Genomic DNA, 27,016 nt, shown 5'->3' with positions numbered 1-27,016 from the left:
CCCAACCTCCTCCACCACACACCTTCTGTCCTTACAAACCATAGACTGCTTCTCCACTCACTAGCCCCTCATTGAATTGGTAATTATGGGGATGCTCTTTTTCCGCGAGCGGTATCATTTTACCCCCCTTTTTCTTGTTTTTGTGTTCACGCTGTGGATGGATCAGACGTTTTCCACCTTAGTTTTATTTATTTCATCCCTTATGACCAATCTTTTCACGTGGTGCATCACGTGAATAATGTATAATGGAAGACACTTGTGATCATCTAACCTGCTGCTACAGAGGGCACTTACATGAAATGTACTTTAATCTATCATGCAAATATACATGGAACTCAAAGTGATGATAAGTTGGCTCTCTTGTCTAAAAGAAAATCCCCTGTTGAAGACACTCTGCTTTGACAACACAGGTTTCTCCCTGGGCTGTTACGTGTCTCTCCTCCTCCTAACCCTGTCCCTCTCTGTTCTTCCCTCTTTTATTTTCATTCGTGGAAAAACAGGAGTTCTTCGAACATGCCAAGCAGCTCTGGGACGATGAAGGCGTGAAGGCGTGCTTCGAGCGCTCCAACGAGTACCAGCTCATCGACTGTGCACAGTAGTGAGTAACCCCCCCATCCCTCGTGCCCTCCCTTTCTCCCATCTCATCCTTCTTTCTCCATCCATCCCTCCTTGCCTCTTTCATCCTCCATCCCAATCATTCTCCCCCCGTCCTCATCCTATCTCCCCTCTCTCTTGTCCCTGTGGACTCCCCATCTCTCCACTGACGTTGCATGCAAACTATTCGAATTTTATCAACCAGGAAATGGAGAAGCGATTTCTACATAGTGCAACTTCAATTAAGCCGGTCCAATTGTGTTACGGGTGAGAATATCCATTGTGTGCATGAGTGTTACTCAAGCATCCTCTTTAATGAAAGCTGGGTCCTTACAGATGTAGTAACTTAATTTGAGCTAGTTTTCTTCAGCAGGAAAATAATCCTGCAGCAATAGGAAATGTGCATTATAATTGATGGATCTTTTTGTAGGGGTTGATACATATTTAGTAAGGGAAAGTTCTCCACGTTGATCCAATTAAGATCCTACAGCTGTAGAAGAGTTCTGCAGTTTCCATCCAATCACAGCCCTGGTTGCTTTCTCAGCCAATGACATGTCTCCGTTGACTCTCCTCTTGTGTCCTGGTCCCTCACGGCATTCTGATTTGGCCTTTTAGACCTCACATAAGCACCCAAGTCCTCAGAGGTGCTCCTTAGGGATTTAATGGAGCATGATGTTTTAGGCGTTTGTGTCAGTGTGTGTTTGGGCACGTGTGTGTATACAGTACCAGTCAAAAGTTTGGACACACTTACTCATTTCAGGGTTTTTCTTTATTTTACTATTTTCTACATTGTAGAATAAGACATCAAAACTATGAAATAACATAGATGGAATCATGTAGTAACCAAAAAAGTGTTAAACAAATCAAAATAGATTTTATATTTGAGATTCTTCAAAGTAGCCACCCTTTGCCTTGATGACAGATTTGCACACTCTTGGCTTTCTCTCAACCAGCTTCATGAGGTAGTCACCTGGAATGCATTTCAATTAACAGGTGTGCCTTAAGTTAATTCATCGGATTTCTTTCCTTCTTAATACGTTTGAGCCAATCAGTTGTGTTGTGGGAAGATAGCCCTATTTGGTAAAAGACCAAGTCCATATTATGGCAAAAACAGCTCAAATAAGTAAAGAGAAACAACAGTCCGTCATTACTTTGACTGACCTTCATGTCTTAATCTGGAACATGTCTTCAAGTGCAGTCACAAAAACCATCAAGCGCTACGATGAAACTGGTTCTCATGAGGACCACCACAGGAAAGGAAGACCCAGAGTTACCTCTGCTGCAGAGGATAAGTTCATTAGAGTTACCAGCCTCAGAAATTGCAGCCCAAATAAATGCTTCACCTAGTTCAAGTAACAGACACATCTCAACATCAACTGTTCAGAGGAGACTGCGTGAATCAGGCCTTCATGGTTGAATTGCTGCAAAGAAACCACTACAGCATTCTGCAGCGGATACGCCATCCCATTTGATTTGCGCTTAGTGGGACTATCATTTGTTTTTCAACAGAACAATGCCCCAACACACACGCCCATGCTGTGTAAGGGCTATTTGACCAAGAATGAGAGTGATGGAGTGCTGCATCAGATGACCTGGCCTCCACAATCACCCGACCTCAACCCAATTGAGATGGTTTGGGATGAGTTGGACGGCAGAGTGAAGGAAAAGCAGCCAACAAGTGCTCAGCATGTATGGGAACTCCTTCAAGATTGTTGGAAAAGCATTCCATGTGAAGCTGGTTGAGAGAATGCCAAGAGTGTGCAAAGCTATCATCAAGGCAAAGGGTGGCTACTTTTGAATAATCAAAATATAAAATATCTTTTGATTTATTTAAAAAAAGAAATAGGTTACTACATGATTCCATATGTGTTATTTCATAGTTTTGATGGCTGTACTATTATTCTACAATGTAGAAAATGGTACAAATAAAGAAAAACCCTTGAATGAGTAGGTGTGTCCAAACTTTTGACTGGTACTATATGTGTGTACAATTTTTTGTGTGCACTTCGCAGAACCCGACCCCTTATTTGGCCTTTATTTGACCCTCATTAATAAACATACCATTTCCATAGGCGACGGTACAGCCCATTATGCAACATACATATTATGCAACATACATGTTGTTGATGTGCTTGAATGAGAAGCACTCCTTTGTTTAGGAAAAACGCTACGGACGCCACTTGGCTTACCGCGGTCTAGTCTCTGTGCTCCCCTCTTCGCTGTGAAGCAGTGTATTATACCCCTGGCAAATACTGTGACTGTGAAATACACACAAGTTGTCCTCTTCTAATCTCCAGTCATTCTGTACATGGCAGCGGGTTGTGTCGAGTGGAGTGAAATATGTGACGTCAGAACCCCTTTTTGTTCCTCTCCCAGGAAGTCACCCATTATGCTGAGGCTTACTGAAGGCAGACACACACCCATCTGAGTGTTTGCTCTGGCTGAGTGTGTGTGTGAGTGTCTGTGTGTCTGTGTGTGCGCACGCACATATCGCTCAATGCCATGACGCACAGTAGCTCCACTGTATCCATGTTCAACTGCTCACCGGCTATCTCGTTTCCATTGACACCCATTGGGCTAGGAGGAGGAAACTGCCATCTGTGAGGGCCCATAACTGATGGTTAGCGCTAAGTTAGCACAAGCTGGCATTTCAACCTCCTGTTCCTGTCCATTTAGCCGTAGCTAGTATGATAACATGTTTCTTCTAGTCCGCTCACTTTGTTTAGCTTTAAAGGTAGATTTAGCAATATCACATCATTATACTGAAGTCAAATCTGGCAAGACTGCCACTATTGGCTGTTTTAAAATCTGTTGTTGATGACTGTAAGCAAGAAGTCGCCCTTCTGTTATGATTGTCATATTGCTGAGTCTTTAAGTTGTGATCATCCAGTGGTAGCTGGTTCAGAACACATATTGATCTAGGCAGCCAGCATAGCCTACCCTCTTCTCTGTGCTGCATTTAGCCTGTGTAGTATCCAGGATGGCTCCATGGTGCTATTCTTAAGTCCTCCAATGACCTATGTAAAGCAATGGAAAATGCTCAGTAGTCAGTGTCCAGTAGCACCCCCTTTTCCACTTAGCTTTTTCACTTAGCCGCTGCTATCTCTCAACCCCAATTTAAACTCTAAATGATTATGGGCAGATAGACAAGTCGGCAGGTCCAAGTGCTTGTGTCAAAGAGGAGGACCATATTGACATTCCACAATCCTATAAGCCAATCAATACCGACTGTACATTGTACATTTAGACTGTACATAGTGCATCTAGGGTTTTTTTGGGAGGTGGGGGAGATCCGTTTTCTGTTTCATTTAAATTGATTTCAATGTTCTGTTCCGTTGTACAGTTCAGAGCCGTTGGGCCGTGCATTGATGCATCGTTGTGTGCCTTTTGAAAAGCCCATAAATGTCATGGAATGGCTAGTTTGTTTCATTCCACTTTGTTTATCCATTGGAGTGTTGTCATGAGATTGCCTCAACTTGTTGAGAAGTGTCTTGTTTAGTAACAATAGTGTTACGTATTTACTTTACTTCCTGCTATATCAATCCCAAAAAACGGTCAGTTTGTAGGCGTATCACACTGCATTGAAACTACAGTGACCTGAATGCAATGTACAAAACGACCAAGCAACTGATATAGGGGGGCAGTCCAACATTTTGACGACTTGCCAACAACTATAGCAAAGATGATATTTTTCTAGTTTTCTATATAATTTGTGAGCACACTGTACCGTAGCTTGAAGGCTAGCATCTAGACACACTGCCGTTTGTGTACCATTGAGTTTATCCATTAGCTTGCTGTATATTTCAGTAACTGATATCATACCAGCACAAGTACACAGAGGGTCCTCTTCCTCTCAGTCTCTGGTAATGTTAGCTTCAGGCTAGTCGATTACTTTATCCTAATATACAAAACTCTGAGATTTAAGCTCGTCGAAATGGACCCCGTCTGTGACTTCAGGTTTGAATTTGCATAAAAACAACCTTGCACAATAGTTACTGTAAGAAAAATAAATAAGAATTGGCATATGTAGAATTAAGACTTTTGTGCTTTATGACACATTGAATTCCTGACACTCACTGAACGTCTTAACTTTTGTTTTATGCTTTTCATCTTTTATTGTGCTCTTTTACTTTTCATTGTAGACATCTTGCATATTCACACTGTTAATTAGTGGTGGCAGCTATGTACATTCTATGCATGGACTTGGTGGTGTGGGGTGGCCCTGAGGGCTGTGTTGCATAACTGGACTTGCTTATGGACTATTGCTGATCTATGGATTGGTGTGAGAGAAGTCTCCATGATAATGTGAAAATGTCATGTGTGTCTGAACCTTGTTTTTCCTAAATAAAAACATAATTTCCACAACAACATGTATACAAATATACACATAGCAACCGTATGTTGTACTCTCAAAGCTACACAGCAACTCCCCTTGAGTATGTCACGGATGCTCAAGTAGTCATGTATTTAATAGCTACCATCACCACAATAGCAACAGCATCGCCACCTCAAAAACATTAGCATTAGCACGATAAACGTTAGCGTTAGCCTAGCACGCTAAAGCTGTCTGCGCTAGCTGCATATCCTGGTTTGTGTGCTCAGTGGGCAGTAGGAAGCAGAGGACACTGTTGATGTTGCAGGCTGATAAGGCCTTAATATAGTCCTGTGGGAGCACAATAGGAATCCTGTTCTGACTGGCCTGTTCTGTTCCTAGCTGGGGAGAGCATTGGGCATACACAAATGCTCGCGCACGCTCTCGCTCGCTGTCTCTTTTTTTCTGTCCTCTCTCGCTTTTTTTCTGTCCTCTCTCGCTTTCTTTCTGTCCTCTCTCGCTTTCTTTCTGTCCTCTCTCGCTTTCTTTCTGTCCTCTCTCGCTTTCTTTCTGTCGCTCGCTCTCCCGGCTAGCCTAGTTAATCTAGTTGGTCCTATGTGGAGATTGTTTTTCCTTGCCTAAACCAGGTTGGTATAAGGCCTTTAGTTGAGTTAAGGTTTCTGTCTCAGCTGTATTTCACCCTTAATTGTGGTAATCCAGTGAGTTTGGTATGAACTTTGGCTAAACACGTATAGCCTACATTGTACAAAAGAAAAATATCAAAACACAGTTTTGAGATTTGAACTTCAGATCAAGTATTGTTTTTGTTGAAGTGGGTGCGATTGCTTGTTTTCTCAATGAACTCAGGAATATCAGGTTTCCTATGCAAATATTTGCCATACAAGGCAGGGTCGGAACAGTCCCAGTAAGCAAAATGACTTTGAAAATACGTATTTTACAGACGTTGAAGTTGGGTTCAATTTCAGTTCTGAATTAAAGGTATTTTCTGTATTTTTTAAATACATATTTTACAGGACGTTGAAAAGGCATCTTATCCGGATGTTAAAAAATACGTATTTCCCGGACATTTTTGGTTTTGAATGAAAGTTGAAAATAAGTAATTTATAGACGTCTATGATTGGACCAAATCAAGGGTGGCCTACACCGGACAAAATCTGAACCAAACATAAACGGACCAAAAACAAATATCCGTGGATGTGGATATCAAGGCCGGTCCTGAGCTGCACCAAAAAATATGTCCAAAAGGCATCGGCCCGTGCTTACTGAGGTGTAGCCTACAGTGTTGCCTGAAATAGAATTTTAGGAATGCCCATATATCTACTGTATGTGGTAAGCCTACCGGTTGTAAAACACCAAAAAGCGACTTCTGGACAGGACCAAAAAAAGACGTCGGCTCGTGCTTACTGGGGTGTAGCCTACCATGTCGGACCGCAATATAATTTTATGAATGCCCATCCATGTGGTAGGCCATTGAATTGGCTTTATTAATCCTGATTCCTGTGACTAATCAATTTGGCTAAATAAGCTCTGAATATCATCTACCTAACTTTATCAGGAGTTATCACGAGCATATTTGTGTTATGTGTTTACACAGCGGGAAATGCAAGAGTATTTTCTTTTTCACTATGATCAGCTTGTCAAAAAATGTACAGATACAAACTTGAAACCACTGATCATGACAATGAGGTGAAACTTCTGGACAAAAGTTGATTGTCCATTCAACTTTGACCTGTCCTGTTTTTAAGATATGTTTCTTAACATGACAGTACATTTTTTTATTTGATTGAGCGCCATTAAGGTTAGGCTATTTGATCAGAGAAACCTGCATGATTTAAAAAGTGTAATTCATACAATGGATCTCCAGCCTGTAGGCTACAGAAAAGGTCACATACTCTTTCTACCATATCCTAGATCTGCTACATAATTTATGTTTGATCATCTTTTTTGGCGGAACATTGACGGAGCGCTGCAGAGATCCCGAGTGGCGCAGCATCTCAGTGCTAGAGGCGTCACTACAGACCCTGGTTCGATTCCAGGCTGTATCACAACCGGTCGTGATTGGGAGTCCCATAGGGCGGTGCGTAATTGGCCCAGTGTCGCCCGAGTTAGGGTGTCATTGTAAATAAGAATGTATTCTTAACTGACTTGCCTAGTTTAATAAATAAAAAAAGATGCATCTCTCCAACAGCACCCTGGAGAGACTCGCTGGGAATAGACAAGCTAAATCATTTCCCCCCTGTCTTTGACAAAGTGGGCACTGCTTATCAAAGGCCGGCATCAGCGCTCACCTAAAAAGCCCACATGCCACTGGTTGAGAGAAATTGTTATAGACAGAATTTTGTGAGGTTTATGTGTTGTTTGAGGTGCATCTTGGTCAGTATAGCTCAGAAAATGCCGCCCTTGTCAATCTGCCACCATAGACGGCCTCCTAATCCTACCTAATGAGCGGACCAGCCGTGATACAAGGGCTCCCTAGCATGTGCAATGCAGCCCAATTACTCAGTACAGTTGAATTCAATCACACTATGTCATTGTTCTACCATACTGTTCATGTGGTTCTGCCGTTGCACTGGACTTCTTCCAGATTATACAAAGAGGTGGCACTCACACAAGTGTGTAGCCTACACACCGGAGGTCCTCTGTACAGTAGCTCGTTTGGTAGAGCATGGTACTTGCAATGCCAGGATAGTGGGTTCGATTCCCGGGACCACCCATACGCAAAAAGTGTATGTACACATACAAGTAAGTCACTTTAGATAAAAGCATCTGCTAAATGGCATATTATATTATTGCACAGTGCCCTTATACTGCCTGACTTGTTTTAAAGACCATTGAGTTGCAGTTGCAGTAGTTGTTTTTAATTATGATTGGACCATGGTGCTTGCAACAGCTGGCTCCTGCATAGGCCACATACTGGATATACAGCTAAATATATCAATATGACCATATATCATGATAATACTGTTCATGACAAACTGTTCCCACCCCTCTTGTTGGTGGAGAGAATTTTGCAGTTTTAAAGCTAATTTTCTTGCAATTCTATACATTTTGCCATGTCTAATGTGTATTCATGTGAAATTTGAGTAACAAAAACAATTATATGGATTTAATATTTGTCCAATTATTGGGTATTTGCTCAACTCATAAGCATCAGAAATTGTCCTTATTTAGCATATCAAGATCCTGATATGGACCTCAGTCAGGAGCATATGTATTGTATGTGCTGAGAAAATATACTGTGTAGGCTGAGTGTCAGTGTCATTCCTCATATAGGCCTATCTGGACATTGTATGTTCTCTATCTCAGGATATCTAATGAGTCAATATCCAGCCATACCATGTATGATATCCAGACGGAATCCCCAAAAAGATTTGTGAATAATAAAAATTGATTTTATTTTTGACAAATTATTGAGTATGTGCTGAAAACTCAGAAATTATCCTTATTTTCAGCAAATCGAAAATCCTATCAAGATCCGGATATGGACCGCAGCCAAGAGAAGCGTATCTGAAATCAAAATAGCTTCATATCTTGAATGTGCTGAGAAAACACATATGTGATGTATACAGTCCGTTTTTGTCAACATGAAGAGAGAAAATAGGATGTCACATATCTCAGGATATGGAATGAGTCAATATCCGGCCATAGGAAATGTCCATGTGTAATATTCTGAGTAATCCCAATATCATACAGTGCCTTCAGAAAGTATTCAAACCCCTTGACTTATTCAACATTTTGTTGTGTTACAGCCTGAATTCAAAATTGATTAAATATATGTTGTGTTGTTGACATCTACACACAATACCCCATACTGACAGTGAAAACATGTTTTTAGAAATTTTTGCAACTGTGTTTTAATATGAAATACAGAAATATTTAATTTACATAAGTATTCAAATCCCTGAGTCAATACATGTTAGAATCACCAGCAGCAGCAATTTCAGCTGTGAGTCTTTCTGGGTAAGTCTGTAAGAGCTTTGCACACCTGGATTGCACAGTATTTGCACAATATTATTTTCAAAATTGGTTGTTGAGCATTGCTAGACAGCCATTTTTTAGGTCTTACCATAGCTTTTCAAGCAGATTTTGAGTCAAACTGTAACTCGCCTACTCAGGAACATTCACTGTCTTCTTGGTATGCAACTCCAGTGTAGATTTGGCCTTGTGTTTTAGGTTATTGTCCTGCTGAAAGGTGACTTAATCTCCCAGTGTCAAGTGGAAAGCAGACTGAACCAGGTTTTCCTCTAGGATTTTGCCTGTGCTTAGCTCCATTCCGTTTCTTTTTTATCCTTAACTCCCCAGTCCTTAACGATTACAAGCATACCCATAACATGATGCAGCTACCACTGTTTGAAAATATGTAGAGTGGTACTCTGTAATATGTTTGGTGCAAATCCAAAACAACACTTTGTATTCAGGACAAAAAGTTAATTGCTTAGCCACATTTTTTGCATTATTAGTTTAGTGCCTTGTTGCAAACAGGATGCATGTTTTGGAATATTTTTCAGTACAGGCTTCCTTCTTTTCACTCTGTCAATTCGTTATTATTGTGGAGTAACTACAATGTTGTTGATCCATCCTCAGTTTAATTGCTGTGATTGGAGAAAACTATGTAATTATTTTAAAGTCACCATTGGCCTCAGGATGAAATCCCTGAGCGTTTTCCTCCCTCTCCGGCAACTGAGTTAGGAAGGACACCTGTATCATTGTAATGACTGGGTGTATTGACACACCATCCAAAGTGTAATTAATAACTTCACCATGCTCAAAGGGATATTCAATGCCAGGTTTTTTTTAGGTGCCTTTCTTTGCAAGGCATTGGAAAACCTCCCTGGTCTTTTTGGTTGAATCTGTGTTTGAAATTCACTGCTTGATCTTACAATTATCTGTATGTGTGAGGTACAGAGATGAGGTAGTCATTTAAAAATCTTGTTGAACACTTTTATTGCACACAGAGTGAGTCCATGTGACTTGTTAAGCACATTTTTACTCCTGAACTTATTTAGGCTTGCCTTTTAAAAAGTATGGCTGAATGCTTATTGACTCAAGGCATTTTATGCTTTTCATTTTTAATTAATTAGTAAAACTTTTGAAAAACTTCCCTTTGACATTATGGGGTATTGTGTGTAGGCCAGTGACATAAAAATCTCAATTTAAAATGTAGAATGTAACAAAATTTCGAACGTCAAGTGGTGTGAATATTTCTGAAGGCACAGTACGTGTATATGTTAAAAGACACATCTGGATTCATCATTTGTAAGGATATGGTGCAAATCCACAAAACTCTAAATATGCATTTGGAAATGGTCTGTATTTTCTAGAATATCAAAAACATGTCATGTAAAGATATCCCCTGATATGGATCCTTTTTTGACAAGTGAATGCTTACTGTATCAACTTATGACATCCTATGACAGTTTAGTACAGCTTAGGACTACAGACGTTCCACCTGCACGATACAAGCTACAGGTGTAAGACCTTAATTTGACCAATATTGTTACAGCAAAATAATCCTGCAGCAACAGGATTTGAACATTTTAGTTCATAATGTTGCTTGATCAGTGGTTAGGATATTAGCTGGCCAAAAGTAGGCTACATGAAAAGTGCAATACTGTTAGTGTGGGTTTTCAGTGATTTTATGTTAATCACGATGCTCATCTGCATTTACTGCAGTGCAGGAAAATTCTCAGCAACAAAAGGGATCAAATTAAGATCCTATACCTGTAGTTTGGTTGATTGGTACTTTGACACATTAGTGGTGTGTGATTGGTTGTGCTTAGCAGCAGAGGAACATATCACCATAAGGACAGACTAGGGGCTCGATTCAATCAGATCAGCCTTAGCCAACATCCGCGTAGCGGTGGTTTTGGAGGTGTCTGAGGAGGAACTGAGTTAAAGCTGAGAAATCCACAAGTGGCTCCCGGCATTATACCTAAAGTGGAAATTGCCATTGGCTGTACGCAGTCGCATTAACAGAAATCCCATGCAGCGTTCTTTACAAGTTTGAACACTGGAATGTGAGATGTAATCTATACCTTGATTAGGATGATAGAAATTCTCATTGTTTTGTTGAATTAATATTACATTTGAGCATAATTATTTCTATAATATATAGCCTACACTTTCTCGTTCTGAACTTCTAACGCAAGTGGGGCGGGTGTGGCTGTGACATTGATCAGGAGTAGCTGCTCTCTGATTTGTTGGCTCCAACACCACCTCTGACACAGCCAAAACATCCGCTATGTGGGTGTCTGCTATCGCCCGTGAACTTGATCTGATTGAATCTAGAACTAGGTAATGCCTACTGTTTCAAAGCAGCTATGTTAAATGAGGTCAAGTAGAGCACCTCCCTATAGCGCTAGCTAGCACAAGGTACAGAGGCACAGGCAGCAGGGTGTCTGCATCTAGAGTGTGTATGTGTTTCTGTGTCAGTCTGTACGCGTGCGTACACCAGGCCCCAGCCCAGGAGTACAGAGAGAAGACTGGAGAGAGGAGGAGAGCGAAAAAGAAGGAGATCTTAAGGAAGGAAGGAAGAGAAGGGCAGAGCAGTCGGCAGCAGCGCTGCATTTTAGGCCCCAGCCAGCGCCTGTGGACTTCTGTACAATGCTCCTGTCCTCCCTCATCCCCTTCTCCCCTCTTCTCCACGGGGTCTCTCCTCCCCCTTCCTCAGAGCTTATGTAAACGAGCCGTGGAGCCGGGGCAAGCTGGAGCTATTTTTAGCCACTCGGTGCTGCCAAGCACAAACTGGCTACAGGGTCACATGGCTGCATGGCCAAATCAAAGGGAGAAACCCACCAATAGGCTCTAAACAAAGGAAGGTCAGCCACAGAAGGAGAGAGAGAGAGGAGGGAGGGAGGGAGGAACTATGCCACCGAGGTGGTCTGCACACATACTAGATAGTATTCCATGGTGTTTGGGCAGATTAACACACACACAGGCTGTACTACTTACACACATGAGGTGGTCTGCAGTGCACACACTAGCATAAACACACACACACCTACACTCAGACGGAGAGACATGCACATACACATAGCTTGGCTTGTGCACTCACACAGTCCTGCCAAACACTCCAACCCTACGGTTCACGGAACCTTCTTCTGTTCACGTGCAGAAGGCCTTGAGAGGATCTCATTGTGACACCATCTCTGATTATAGCAGCACAGGCACACGCACATTTGTGATGGTAGTGAAGAGGGATCGGTAGGCCTTTTTGAGGTGTGTGTGTGTGCTCACAGTCTGCTCATCCTTGTGTGAAGCCTCATCAGTGATAGGGAGCCCCCAGTGCCTTCCACCCCCTTCTCTGTCACTCAAGAGTGCGACAAGCTGTGTGTGTGTGTGTGTGTGAAGGAGACGTGAAAGCTAGCTGTTTTAGGAAAGTGGAGGGGACGGCCCCACAGAGACTACATACACAGAGCATTTGCTATAGTCATATAGCACAGGCAAACACACACACACACACCTACTGCATGCTCAGAAGATATGCTGCGCTTTAGGATTATATACATATATATTTGACTCTGGTTTGACTGTGTACGGCAACTTCTGTATATAGGCCCCAAAGGGCAACTATACTATATAGCTTCTTTTCACTCTGTCAATTCTTTAGTATTGTGGTGTAACTACAATGTTGTTGATCCATCCTCAGTTTTCTCCAATCACAGCAATTAAACTATGTAATTGTTTTAAAGCCACCATTGGCCTCATGGTGAAATCCCTGAGCGTTTTCCTCCCTCGACGGCAATTGAGTTAGGAGGGACACCTGTATCTTTGTAGTGACACCTGTATCTTTGTAGTGACTGGGTGTATTGATACACCATCCAAAGTGTAATTAATAACTTCAAAGGGATATTCAATATCATGTTTTTTTTTTTTTTTTTTTTTTACCCATCTACCAATATGCAAGGCATTGGAAAACCTCCCTGGTCTTTTTGGTTGAATCTGTGTTTGAAATTCACTGCTGGTAATCCATCTAAAATGGAGGATAGAGTAGGCCCGTCCTTCTTCTCTACCATTTGGTCCTCGTCAGTTCATTCCTTCTCTAGTTTACCTTCATCATTCCCTACATATCTTTTGGTCATTGTTTGTCCATGTGCAGATGTTTGTAGCCAGATCAAATCGGAAGACAGTGTGTGTGATGTACACTGTGATTCTTTGGCTAGTTTATGACTTCTCTCCCCAGTCAGCTAGGCCCAGCTGTTATGGCTTCTTTTCTCATTGTTGGACTGAATTTTGACATACTTGCATTCCTCCCGAGGTGGAGTAGGAGAGTGTGGTGCAGGGCAAGAGATGTGTGTGTACTCGCGAGTGTGTCTTTGTTTACATTTGATTCTGATCTAGGCTATTGTAGACGTGTGGGTTTGTTTGTGATTGTTTCATTGCCTATGGTTGTGTGAGTGAGCGAGCGCAAGCCAGCTAAGGAAGAGGAGGAGCGCTGTCTATCGACCCAGCTGACAGAGGTTGCCACGGCAACCCAGCTGCAGCTCAAAGCAGGCACAGTCAGTCACTAAAGGAGGTGCTCTGGCTTCACCCATCTCAGTCAGAGGGGGTGCCACCCAGTGGCCACAAGAAGAATAACACAAACAGAGCCTAGCCGTCTGCTGGGTTCGGTCAGTTAAGAGTCAAGAAGCTGGCCCTGTTCCTTTTGGATAAATCAAACATCCTATCACGGCTCTGCTTCTATTTCCGTCCCTGTTTTATTTATGGAAGTTAGTGATTGGACCAACTGTAGAGATACAGACCTCTCTCTCCTGCTCTCTCGCTTTTTCTCTCTCTCCATGAGCAGTTTCTCAAAAGTGTGTCTATAAATCTAGTCGTTTGTGTGTATGTGTGTCAAACTGGTGGGGCCTGCGCAGTGTATGTGCTGAGCTGTACTTCCCTAAATAGAATATGTTTTATAACATTAATGTGCAGTGCACAAATTATCCTTTAAACTACTACTACTTTTTATTTTACCATTTTTTTTGGGGGGGGGGGGGGTAGTCAGCTTTAAAATTGCAGATAAATGGTGGTTTCTATCAATGTAATTGTCTGCATTTCCAATCCCCTATATAATATTTTATTTTTTTCTTATTAAAAAAAAAAAGTTTTCTTCCTTTATTATTTTCCCCTAACCCTACCACCCCTCCCCTAATTGGAGTAAACTAATGGACAACAACACTTAGGCTTCTACTTCCAGCTTATACATACTATATACATTTTACGGACACAGTACATATTACACTAGTAATCCATTTTTTTGTCCCACCCTTCGGCTACCCTCAACCCCTCCCATCTATCTCTGAAAACCATCCAGAGTTGATTTCCATTTGACATATATTTTTTCAAATGTTCTGTGATGTTTCACAAAAGTTCTAAACCTTTCTATTCTCAGTTTCTACAGATTGTAAATTAAAGATGACAATTTTTACTAAGAGTATTATTATATTAGTGATCAAATGACTATGGCTTTTCAAGTCACCCAGCTGTGGTATTTGCAGAGTTAGCTTTAGGTAATTGTTGTGTTGTATCTACCATATACATAACGTTCTATTGGTTACAATGATTTTTTATAATTGAAATTGAAAAACGTATTTGTGTATCAGTTCATAAACCATGTGCGATGGAATCGGCACATTGCAAATCTCTTTCAAACTGTTTTGCAACTTGTATGGCGTAGATGTCATTTTTATGGTCTTTATATGGAACTGGTATGCTTTTTTATTTATCACAACAAAAACATTTGACCAATGTTAGTCTTTAATGCAGGGCTGACAAGTTCATTAGCTTCTCCCACTTTCCTCCTCCATTTTTAGCTGCATGGCGTGACAACTCCAACAGTCTTATTTATGATATAATTGAGAAAGATTTTACAGTAAAAAAAAAAATATCTAAAAATAATGTTTGATTAAAAAAAACTATTAGTATATTTGAGTTTAACCATAATAATTGTTGCAATATTTGTTTTGTCTTTTCTGGTGGATTAAACTGAAATTGCAACCAGCTTTTCTATGGCTTGTTTTAAAAATAGCTTTATTTTGGAGATTATTTAATTGTCAGATTAAGTGAGAGGTTGTAATCTGAATGAAGGGAAAGAGGCTATTTTTGAACCTTAGGTGAGCCATTCTTACTAATCTGCTGGAGAACCAGTTCGGATTAAAGTTTAACTTTTGCATGACTGAAGCTTTTAGTGAGAGGTTTAATGCTTTAATATTTAATCATTTTGGCCCTCCGAATTCATATGCATTATATAAATAGAGCGTTTTAAATGTGTCAGGTTTGCCGTTCCAAATAAAGTGGAATATTTTTTGGTCATATAATTTTAAAAAGTTGTTCCGTGTAGGCAGGGCCATAAGTAAATGAGTAAACTGGGATATGACTAAAGAATTAATCAGGGTGATTTTTCCACAAATAGACATATTTACCTTTCCATGGTAGCAAGATCAACTACTACTTTGATGGTTTTCGCCATCAATTGTCCCATTAACAATTTCCCTAGCATAAAGCTACTTATCGTAATGAACAATATCAGCAAAATGCCTGTGATAAGTGATGGTCCGTGTCGAAAATGTTCAGTTTATTGTCCCAGCTCTAATATGTGTGTGTGTGTGTGTCTGTGTTTTTATATGCCCGCTCGGGGCTTGTATAATCTGTCTTTTTCGGAGCGGATCCATTCCCAGGGATATTTTTAGCCCCAGCTCCCCTGCAGCTGGGTGTGTGTGTGTGTCTCTGTCTGTGTGGTATCTGTTAGGATGCAAAATGGCCCCGTCTTTCCTCGTATAAACTCTCTCCATTGCCAGGGAGAACGAGAGCTCCTATCATAGCTTCTAGTAGCACTAAGAATCCTAACATCAATCTAGTCAACTAAATCTTCATGTTCTTCCCTCATTTCCCCCCCTAGACATCAATGGCAACCTATTCCCTATATAGCGCACTACTTTCGACCAGAGCCTATATAGGTCAAAAATAGTGCACACTATATGAAAGTAGGGTCTATAATTTCAGACTAGCATTAATTTGGACCAGAGCTGGGCTTTGGTGAAAAGTAGTACACTATATAGGGAATAGTGTTTAATTTCAGACACAGACCTGGATGGAGATAGAGTTCGTAATGTTAAACGACTGCTGCTACCAGGAATATAGGAGTTGTGTAAATTCCTGCCGTTTTCTGGCGGAGCCAGAGATAACCAGGCCAGACTCACACACATAAACACCCAGCAGCTATTCAGACATGTAACACTAGAACCAGACAGAGCTATTTTAGTGTACTGCTCTGGTGTGTAACTGAGAACGTGTGTTGGGGGGGGGGGGGGGCTCAGTTGGTAGAGCATGGTGCTTGCAACGACAGGGTTGTGGGTTCGATTCCCACGGGGGACCACTACGCAAAAAGTATGAAAATGTATGAACTCACTACTCTAAGTTGCTGTGGATAATAGCATCTATTAAATGACCGAAAGTACAAATGTAACATTTCAGCATCCTAGTGTTCCTAGTGTGAAATGGGTTCAAACTCGTCAAGCTTACATATTTGCCTTTATACTATAACTTGTGGTGTAAAATACAGCCATTTTCTTCAATTTATTAATAGAAGTAGAAAAGACTACAGTATAGGCCGTCCAGATCCATTGGGAAAATATATATATTTCTCTGCCTGTTATTTGGAACTGTCAGGTTCCTCTGATAAAGCCATTCCCTGTACGTTGTGTTGTTGTTTTGGTGACTGACCAGATTTTCACATCAACCACAACAGCCACTCAAAATGTGGAAACTATTGATCCCATCTTTCCATTCAACCAATTAATAGCACCAGTCCAGTAGATCTAGGCTATGGACAAGTCTGAGTCAAAAAAGCAGGGCAGCATTGGTCTGTTTGTGGATTAACAGGTCAACCTTGCATTTAATAGCGGAGTGTTGGTAGCAGGGGATGGTGGGGGCGGGTCACTTACAGTCATGGATAATTAATTATGAAACTTGGCTGTGTTGCTGTAGCGTTTACAGGCCCAAACTCCAGAGGAGGGCACTTTTTTGTTTCAGTGTTTTTTGTGTAAACAATCTGGCACTTGTACCAGAGGTTTGTTAACACTTTATTAACTATGGTACTTGCTAAAGAATTCTATTAGTAACTGCCTTGTACCAAATGATGCCGACTGGTGCTAGTTTGAATAATTCCAATATAAACCAAAAGGTAAATGTTATTACCTTTTATATCATACGCTGTACATTCTGAAACTCAGTAACTACCTGGTTCTTTCTTTACTGTAAAATAAAGGTTTTAGTGGATCCAACTGTCTATGAACAGTGACTGGTTAAATAGACTTTATAATTGACCTGATTGGCCCTTTTCTAGGTACTTAGAGATGAGGACTGAGTCAGTTGGACTTCCCTAAGGCTCATAGTGTGATCATTGTCATCACACAAAGACCTACATATCAGTCAGTTCCTAGAACTGAATTCTTCGGTAAAAACACAATGTCAAATAAACCTGTACAGAACAGCTCTGTGCTGTGATTGGTGCCTAGAATACAATAGAACGGAACAGAATAGAACAGAACAGAATAGGCATTTGTAGTGTGGTATCTGCTGGTTGAGACTAGTGACAGTGCTGGTGATATCACCATGCTGTTCAGTGGTTACAGGCTGCCCTGTGTGTGTGTGTGTGTGTCTTTTCCCCCGTCTCTTCTACCGCGGGGACACACACTCACACACACCCAGGGAACATACAGCTCATGCACAGTGCACACCAGAGCGAGAGGCTCTCGTCTAGCTCTGGCAGGAACTAATTGCGGTCTTATGTAATGGGACAGGAAAAGGGGGACATAAATAGGCGGGGGATGTGCTCTGATGCCCTCTGTTGGGGAAGGATGGTGCAGTGCTGGGATCAGCCCTACAGTAGTATTATAGTCCGTTGTCATAGAGATATAGCTATGTAGTGAGGTGAAACATTCAAAGGCTACAGATAGAAATGCAGTGGAAAGATTGGGCCCCATTCTATATCTTACAATATAGCTCTGCTCTATGTGATGAGACATTATGATTGTTCTATGCTAGTGCCTGCATTAGTTCCTTTTCTTAGTTTAAATGTGTAGAGTCAGATCTTAAGCTATATCTACTGTAATGACAGTGATATTTACTGTTCTTAAGATCCAGGCCAGTGTCGTATAATGATGTTTTGTGTTTTGCAGCTTCTTGGACAGAATTGAGTCGGTGAGGTCGAATGACTACACACCAACAGATCAGGTAAGATGACTTTTCAACGCTCTAGAGCATGGCTAAAAATGTGGTGATAAAATGACATGCCAAATGTTACCAACCATAGCTGTAACTGTATTGCTTAATCAATAAGCACTATGTAGGAAAACATCATACACTTTTAGTCTCTCCGTCTCTCGCTCTCTCTTTCAATCTCTCGCTACCTCTCTTTTCTACTCATTCCTTTAGTGCATATCTTCATCTCTGTGCTCCTCTTGTTTTAAACCCCAGGACTTGCTTCGCTGCCGAGTTCTGACTTCAGGGATTTTCGAAACAAGATTTCAAGTCGACAAAGTGAACTTTCAGTAAGTGTCCAGATCATTGTGATGTCATGGTGCCCATTGTTGTCTGTTGTATTAACTGTATGAACAGTGTACTGTAAATGGCCATTTTGGTTTCATATTATATTGGAAATGTCCCCACCTTTTGGTCACTTAGGGTCGTTTTTCATTTCAGTTTGTTACGAACCGGCTCGTATTCCGTAACAAAGAGAGAGAAAACGCAGAGATAAAGAAGTAACAGAAATATATTTTAAAAAGTAAACTATATACAATTTTGTGTGTGTGTGTGTAGTGTAACTGAGTGGATGACTGCATAGATGGTGATAATGAGGGGTGTTGAGAGGTGCCAAATCAAATTAACACAAAGAAGCCCCAAAATGCCAAAAACAACAGCGCGTCTGCGTGGAGAGAGTCTCCTCAATGTATGGGGGGAAAGGTGTATTTATCCCCGGGACAGACCCGAGCCCAAGTAAACGCAAACAAAATACTGCCCTGGTAAACGCTACCCCACTGCCCCAGCCAACCTCAGCCACCCAGACCTCAGCAACCATTGCGCACAGGAAGCAACCTTTAAGAGGAAAGAAGAAAATGAGGACAGCAGGGAACAGAAGACAGGCACAACAGGACAACACAAAATAAACAGTGGCCGGTCACGTGGACGACACGCATACACTCGGGGACAACGCGTATGAGAACGCATGTCCACCGATCAATAGGATCAGAGGCGTTCAGGAACAGAGCGCACGAGAGTGTGTGTCAGCAACGACATTATCAGACCCCCTGATGTGCCGCACATCGAGATGGAATGCCTGTAAAAACGATCTCATTATCCTCTGGTTAGGACACATCATAGACCTCAAGAAGGTGAGATGGTTATGGTCAATGTAGACCACAATAGGTACTACACCCAACCTGATCTACACCTCGAAGTGTTGTAGCGCCCATATGAGTAGTTGAACTGATAACGATTAAACTTATTGGAAAATTAACTGACAGGCCTCTCAACACCGGACACATCTGCTTGCAGCAAAGCTGCACCTGCCCCCACGTGACTGCAAGGTAAATGACAAATCCACACGAGGAGCAGCCAGCACAGGAGTTGAGGTAAGTAACCTCAACGCCGAAACTCATAACCAAATACGTGTACAGACCTGAAGGTGTAACAAAGGCAGAGATTTCACATGCCCTATGCGTCAGTGGCACCAGCCAATAGCCCTTTAATAGGTCAAACTTGCTCACAAACCTCGCTGCTCCGACCTGATCAACGCAGTCCTCCATCCGAGGAAGAGGAAATGAATCTGGCTTAGTGACACTGTTTACCTTATGGTAGTACGTACAAAATCTGTTTGTCCCATCCGGTTTACTGACCAGGATACAGGGAGAAGCCCATCTGGAGAAAGGATGCTCTGCAATTCCATTCTCCATCATGTACCCGATCTCAGCATCCAGACAACGCCGTTTCTCTGAAGAAACTATAGAACTGCTGAAGGATGGGGTCAGCATCCCCAACGTCAATATCGTGTTCGATTACGTTTGTACATGTTGGTGTATCAGAATACAAAACTGGAAATCTCAGACTGACCAATTCGTCTCGCCTATCAGCAGGTAGATGAGCAAGAAGGCTATACAAAACATCAAGTGACTCTGTATTTTTCTGTATCTACCCTGCAGTACACAATAGTCAGGACCAAGGACATCCTCCTCACCATGCACGGACATAGCATGACAAAAAGAAGGACCCAGCAATGTAACAGTACTGGCCAAAAGAACAGGTTTACCATCCTCTGCGGACTCCCACTCTTCGTCCCCAGAGGAACGTGTGTAGTAGGGTTTCAGCAGATTGACATGGCACAGATGGTGCTTTTTTTCCTCCGTTCCCGGAGTGGCAACTAGATAGTTTTGCTCAGTGCACTGGCGCACAACCGTATATGGACCTTAAACTTGGCTTGAAAAGGAGAACCAACAATTGGCAGCAGAGCAAGAACCTGGTCACCTGGACTAAAGTGACGAGGCTCAGTTCGGCGATCAAATATTCCTTCCCTGTGAAGATGATAGCTTCTCTTTGGCCATCTCACCAGCGGCATACAGGCGGCACCGGAAATCACACACATAAGATAACAGGGACTGTGGCTTAGGAGACTTCCATTCATCCTGGAGCACTGCTAGAAGCCCACGTACACTATGTCCGAACACTAGGTCATTTGGACTGAAACCTGTGCTCTCCTGTGAAACCTCCCTGGTGGCTAACAGTAACCATGGCAACCCCTCCTCCCAATCCTTATCCATCTCCGTACAATAAGCTCTCAACAAAGACGTGTTTGATGGAAACGTTCCAGCACTCTTTGACTCTGCGCGGGATAGGCACTAGACAAATTGTGTTTAATATGGAGCTGTTGGAGAACCAAACATATTAGAGGTGAAATTAGAACCTTGGTCACTGAATAACCTTATGGATTCCAAACAGCGAGAAACTGAGTCAAAGCTTTTAGCACGGACTTAGTTGTGATAGACCGGAGAGGATAGGCAACAGGAAACTTAGTGGTCTGACACACATCACAGTGAACAGGTAACTACTACCTTTCTTAGAGCGAGGCAGAGGGCCAACACAGTCAACAATCAGATACTCAAAAGGCTGGCTGACTACGGGAATAGGAAACAGCAGTACCGGCTTAATAGCTTGTAGGTTTACCCGTTAATTGACAGGTTTTGATGAACGCAGAAACATCCCAGAAACATCCCTCTTTAACCTAGGCCAAAAGAAATGTCTCAGTATGCGATTGTAGGTTTTCCTCACGCCCAGATGACCAGCAACATCGTCGTGGGAAGTTTTCAGCACCAACTCACACAACTTAACTGGTATAACAACCTGACTAATAGCCTCCCCAACAAAACTACTAAACTTTCTCATCAGGACATCATCCTGGAGAAAATAGCCATGGTCGAATTTGGTCACGCAACTCTTCTAATGTGGGGTCAGACCGTTGCTCCTTGATTAGATTACCATTTTGTTTAATGTATGCACGCTAAATAGGAAAGCAGTATCTGCTCTAAAACATCACGACACAGGAATTCAACATACTGCCAGGTGGTTTAGTGTAGTGGTTAACTTTACCCACAGGAGCTCTGCTTCCATCATCACTCCATGTAGAAAACTAGCCTAATCAACTGTATTGCAAGGTCTTTATTTTGAAATCCCTATTCTATAAGTCACCTACAGTGCATTTGGAAAGTATTCAGACCCCTTGACTTTTTCCACATTTTGTTACGTTACAGCCTTATTATAAAATTGATAAAATTAAATGTTTTCCGCATCAATCTACACACAATACCCCATAATGACAAAGCGAAAAGAGGTCTCTCGAAAAAAAAAATCTAATGTATTAACAATAAAAAACAGAAACCTTATTTACATAAATAGTCAGACCCTTTGCTATGAGACTCAAAATTGAGCTCAGGTGCATCCTGTTTCCATTGATCAACCTTGAGGTGTTTCTACAACTTGATTGGAGTCCACCTGTGGTAAATTCAATTGATTGGACATGATTGGGAAAGGTGCACGCACACTTGTCAATATAAGGTCCCACAGTTGACAGTGCATGTCAGAGCAAAAACCAACCCATGAGGTCGAAGGAATTCTCCGTAGAGCTCCGAGACAGGATTGTGTCGAGGCACAGATCTGGGGAAGGGTACCAAAACATTTCTGCAGCATTGAAGGTCCCCAAGAACACAGTGCCATCCATCATTCTTAAATGGAAGAAGTTTGGAACCACCAAGACTCTTCCTAGAGCTGGCCGCCCGGCCAAACTGAGAAATCGAGGGAGAAGGGCCTTGGTCAGGGAGGTGACCAAGAACCCAATGGTCACTGACAGAGCTCCAGAGTTCCTCTGTGGAGATGGGAGAACCTTCCAGAAGGACAACCATCTCTACAGCACTCCACCAATCAGGACTTTATGGTAGCGTGGCCAGACGGAAGCCACTCCTCAGTAAAAGGCACATGACACCCCACTTGGAGTTTGCCAAAAGGCATCTAAAGACTCTCAGACCATGAGAAACAAGATTCTCTGGTCTGATGAAACCAAGATTGAACTCTTTAGGCTGAATGCCAAGTGTCACGTCTGGAGGAAACCTGGCACCATCCCTACGGTGAAGCATGGTGGTGGCAGCATAATGCTGTGGGGATGTTTTTCAGCGGCAGGGAGACTAGTCAGGATCGGGGTAAAGATGAACGGTGCAAAGTACAGAGATCCTTGATTTTTTTTTTTAACTGCTCCAGAGCGCTCAGGATCTCAGACAGGGGCAAAGGTTCACCTTCCAACAGGGCGATGACCCTAAGCACACAGCCAAGACAACGCTGGAGTGGCTTCGTGACAAGTCTCTGAATGTCCTTGAGTGGCCCAGCCAGAGCCCGGACCTGAACCCGATCAAACATCTCTGGAGAGACTTGAAAATAGCTGTGCAGTGACGCTCACCATCCTACCTGACCGAGCTTGAGAGGATCTGCAGAGAAGAATGGGAGACACTCCCCAAATACAGGTGTGTCAAGCTTGTATCATCATACCCATGAAGACTCAATGCTGTAGATTAGCTAAAATGTCAACAAAGCAATTTTTTTGTATTTATGGGGTATTATGTATAGATTGATGAGAAATATTTTCATCAATTTTAGAATAAGGCGTAACAAAAGTTGGAAAAAGTCAAGGGATCTGAATACTTTCCGAAGGCACTATATTCAAGTCCAATCAAGTCAAATTGTATTGGTCACATACACATGGTTAGCAGATGTTAATGCGAGTGTAGCGAAATGCTTGTGCTTGTAGTTCCGACAATGTAGTAATATCTAACAAATTCACAACAACTACCTTATACACACACACATGTAAAGGGATGAAAAAGAATATGTACAGTTGAAGTCGGAAGTTTACATACACCTTAGCCAAATACATTTAAACTCAGTTTTTCACAATTCCTGACATTTAATCCTAGTAAAAATTCCCTGTCTTAGGTCAGTTAGGATCACCACTTTATTTTAAGAATGTGAAATGTCAGAATAATAGTAGAGAGAATTATTTATTTCATCTTTTATTTCTTTCATCACATTCCCAGTGGGTCAGAAGTTTCCATACTTTCAATTAGTGTTTGGTAGCATTGCCTTTTAAAATTGTTTAACTTGGGTCAAACGTTTCGGGTAGCCTTCCACAAGCTTCCCACAATAAGTTTGGTGAATTTTGGCCCATTCCTCCTGACAGAGCTGGTGTAACTGAGTCAGGTTTGTAGGCCTCCTTGCTCAAAAGTTTTTTCAGTTCTGCCCACAAATTTTCTATAGGAGTGAGGTCAGGGCTTTGTGATGGCAACTCCAATACCTTGACTTTGTTGTCGCTAAGCCATTTTGCCAGAACTTTAGAAGTATACTTGGGGCGATTGTCCATTTGGAAGACCCATTTGCGACCAAGCTTTAACTTCCTGACTGATGTCTTGAGATGCTGCTTCAATATATCCACATAATTTCCCTCCCTCATGATGCCATCTATTTTGTGAAGTGCACAAGCCCCTCCTGCAGCAAAGCACCCCCACAACATGATGCTGCCACCCCCGTGCTTCACGGTTGGGATGGTGTTCTTCGGGTTGCAAGCATCCCCCTTTTTCCTCCAAACATAACGATGGTCATTATGGCCAAACAGTTCTATTTTTGTTTCATCAGACCAGGGACATTTCTCCAAAAAGTACGATCTTTGTCCCCATGTGCAGTTGCAAACCGCAGTCTGGCTTTTTTATGGCGGTTTTGGAGCAGTGGCTTCTTCCTTGCTGAGTGGCCTTTCAGGTTATGTCGATATAGGACTCGTTTTACAGTGGATATAGATACTTTTATACCTGTTTCCTCCAGCATCTCCAGAAGGTCCTTTGCTGTTGTTCTGGGATTGATTTGCACTTTTTACACCAAAGTACGTTCATCTCTAGGAGACAGAATGCGTCTCCCTCCTGAGCGGTATGACGTCTGCATGGTCCCATGGTGTTTATACTTGCGTACTATTGTTTGTACAGATGAACGTGGTACCTTCAGGCGTTTGGAAATTGCTCCCAAGGATGAACCAGACTTGTGGAGGTCTAAAAAAAAATTCTGAGGTCTTGGCTGATTTCTTAGGATTTTCCCATGATGTCAAGCAAAGAGGCACGGAGTTTGAAGGTAGACCTTGAAATACATCCACAAATACACCTCCAAATAACTCAAATGATGTCAGTTAGCCTATCAGAAGCTTCTAAAGCCATGACATCATTTTCTGGAATATTCCAAGCTGTTTAAAGGCACAGTCAACTTAGTGTATGTAATCTTCTGACCCACTGGAATTGTGATACAGTGAAATAATGTGTCTGTAAACAATTGTTGGAAAATTACTTGTGTAATCACAAAGTAGATGTCCTAACCGCCTTGCCAAAAGTATAGTTTGTTAACAAGAAATTTGTGGAGTGGTTGAAAAACGAGTTTTAATGACTCCAACCTAAGTGTATGTAAACTTCCGACTTCAACTGTACATATAAATTTGGAGGAGCGATGGCCGTGCGGCATAGGCAAGATGCAGTAGATGGTATAGAATACAGTTTTACTTATGAGATGAGTAATGTAGGATATGTACACATTATTAAAGTGGCGTTATTTAAAGTGACTAGTGATACCTTTTATTAAGTCTGTTTATTAAAGTGGCCAGAGATTTGAGTCTGTATGTAGGCAGCTGCCTCTGTGCTAATGATGGCTGTATAACAGTCTGATGGCCTTGAGATAGAAGCTGTTTTTCAGTCTCTCGGTCCCAGCTTTGGTGCACCTGTACTGACCTCGCCTTCTGGATGATAGCGGGGTGAACAGGCAGTGGCTCGGGTGGTTATTGTCCTTGATGATCTTTTTGGCCTTCCTGTGACATCGGGTGCTGTAGGTGTCATGGAGGGCAGGTAGTTTGCCCCCGGTGATGCGTTGTGCAGACCGCACTACCCTCTGGAGAGCCTTGCGGTTAAGGGCGGTGCAGTTACTGTACCAGGCGACAATACAGCCCGACAGGATTCTCTCGATTGTGCATCTGTAAAAGTTTGAGTGATTTAGGTGACAAGCCAAATTTCTTCAGCCTCCTGGGGTTGAAGATGCGCTATTGCGCCTTCTTCACCACGCTGTCCATTTCAATTTGTCCGTGATGTGTACCTCGACTAACCTGTACCCCGTACATTGACTCGATACAGGTACCCCCTGTATATAGTCTTGTTATTGTTATTTTGTAAAAATGTTTACTTTTGTTTATTTTGTAAATATTTTCTTAACACTATTTCCTTCAAACTGCATTGTTGGTTAAGGGCTTGTAAGTAAGCCTTTCACGATATGGTCTACACCTGTTGTATTCAGCGCATGTGATAAATAAGATATGTTTTGAGATCAAGACATGTTTGAGTTAAATAGGCACCTTCACACATTGGACCATACAGAAATGTGTTAAAGCGTTTTTTCCCTTCCCTCCCAGTATGTTTGATGTTGGTGGCCAGAGAGACGAGAGGAGAAAATGGATCCAGTGCTTCAATGGTAAGTTTGGATTATGTGTACAATTTTGCTGCCCACAATGTTGTTTTGCAAGTGTACTGTTGGTGGTTCAGTGAACCATGCTCGCTTAATGAGTAACCTTACCTGAAACCGGAAGACCTGGGACTGTGTCACAGTAGCTCAGCATTATATACCATCTGGATACACTTCCACATTTTATATGGAAGAATTCATTAAAGTAAAATACGACAAAAAAATATCCTATTTTGAAATTTGTTTAATTAGTCCATTTAAAAATATATATAATTTTACACTTATGTATTAGTTACAAATAAGACAGTCAACAGTTACAGAAATACAATTATTATTTTTCACCCTACCCAAAGACAAAAACATAACAACAACCCAACATTAACAACAGATAAACGGAAGAGAAAAAAAGTCCTCACATTATCATGCGGATTACGCTTGAACTATAGCCAATATTCATATCAATTCCTTTAGAATATACAGATGTGCAGTTCCAATGCTTCTACAATATCACCGGTTTGTAGGCGGCTGGTAGCCTAGTGGTTAGAGCGTTGGACTAGTAAACCGAAAGGTTGCCAGATCGAATCCCCGAGCTGACAAGGTAAAAATCTGTTGTTCTGCCCTTGAACAAGGCAGTTAACCCACTGTTCCTAGGCCGTCATTGAAAATAAGTATTTGTTCTTAACTGACTTGCCTAGTTAAACAAAGGTAAAATAAAATTGTAGATTTTCTTTTTTTCCCAAATAACATTCAACTCTGGGGCTATCAAGGCACAAGGCGAGACCCAGATGCAGACACAGGAGGAAGATGGTTGGAGTCTTACAATGTTTATTAATCCAAAAGGGGTAGGCAAGAGAATGGTAGTGTACAGGAAAAAGGTCAAAACAAGTTCAGAGTCCAATGGGTACCGAAGGGCAGGCCGATTCAAGGTCAGGGCAGGCAGGATGATCAGGCAGGCGGGAAAGTAGTCCAGAGTCAGGCAGTGGTCAAAACCGGGAAGACTAGCAAAAGAGAATAGAAAAGGAGTACGGGGAAAAA

At 41.9% G+C, this 27,016-nt stretch overlaps 1 protein-coding gene across 2 annotated transcripts in view; it reads left to right on the top strand.

The window, feature by feature from the left end:
• The window catches only part of LOC139531791 (guanine nucleotide-binding protein G(olf) subunit alpha-like), a 59,999-nt gene that overhangs the window by 28,112 nt on the left and 4,871 nt on the right, over positions 1 to 27,016 (top strand). For both annotated transcript variants that reach the window (XM_071328635.1, XM_071328636.1), the window contains exons 5-8: positions 501 to 598; positions 18,088 to 18,142; positions 18,386 to 18,459; positions 25,932 to 25,990. In XM_071328635.1, the coding sequence (XP_071184736.1) occupies positions 501 to 598; positions 18,088 to 18,142; positions 18,386 to 18,459; positions 25,932 to 25,990 (286 nt within the window). The remainder of the gene's footprint in view (positions 1 to 500; positions 599 to 18,087; positions 18,143 to 18,385; positions 18,460 to 25,931; positions 25,991 to 27,016) is intronic.

This window comes from Salvelinus alpinus, chromosome 10, assembly GCF_045679555.1.
Source record: "Salvelinus alpinus chromosome 10, SLU_Salpinus.1, whole genome shotgun sequence".
NCBI lineage: Eukaryota > Metazoa > Chordata > Actinopteri > Salmoniformes > Salmonidae > Salvelinus > Salvelinus alpinus.
The sequence above is the reverse complement of the archived record's forward strand: the minus strand, read 5'-3'. Positions and strand labels throughout refer to the sequence as shown.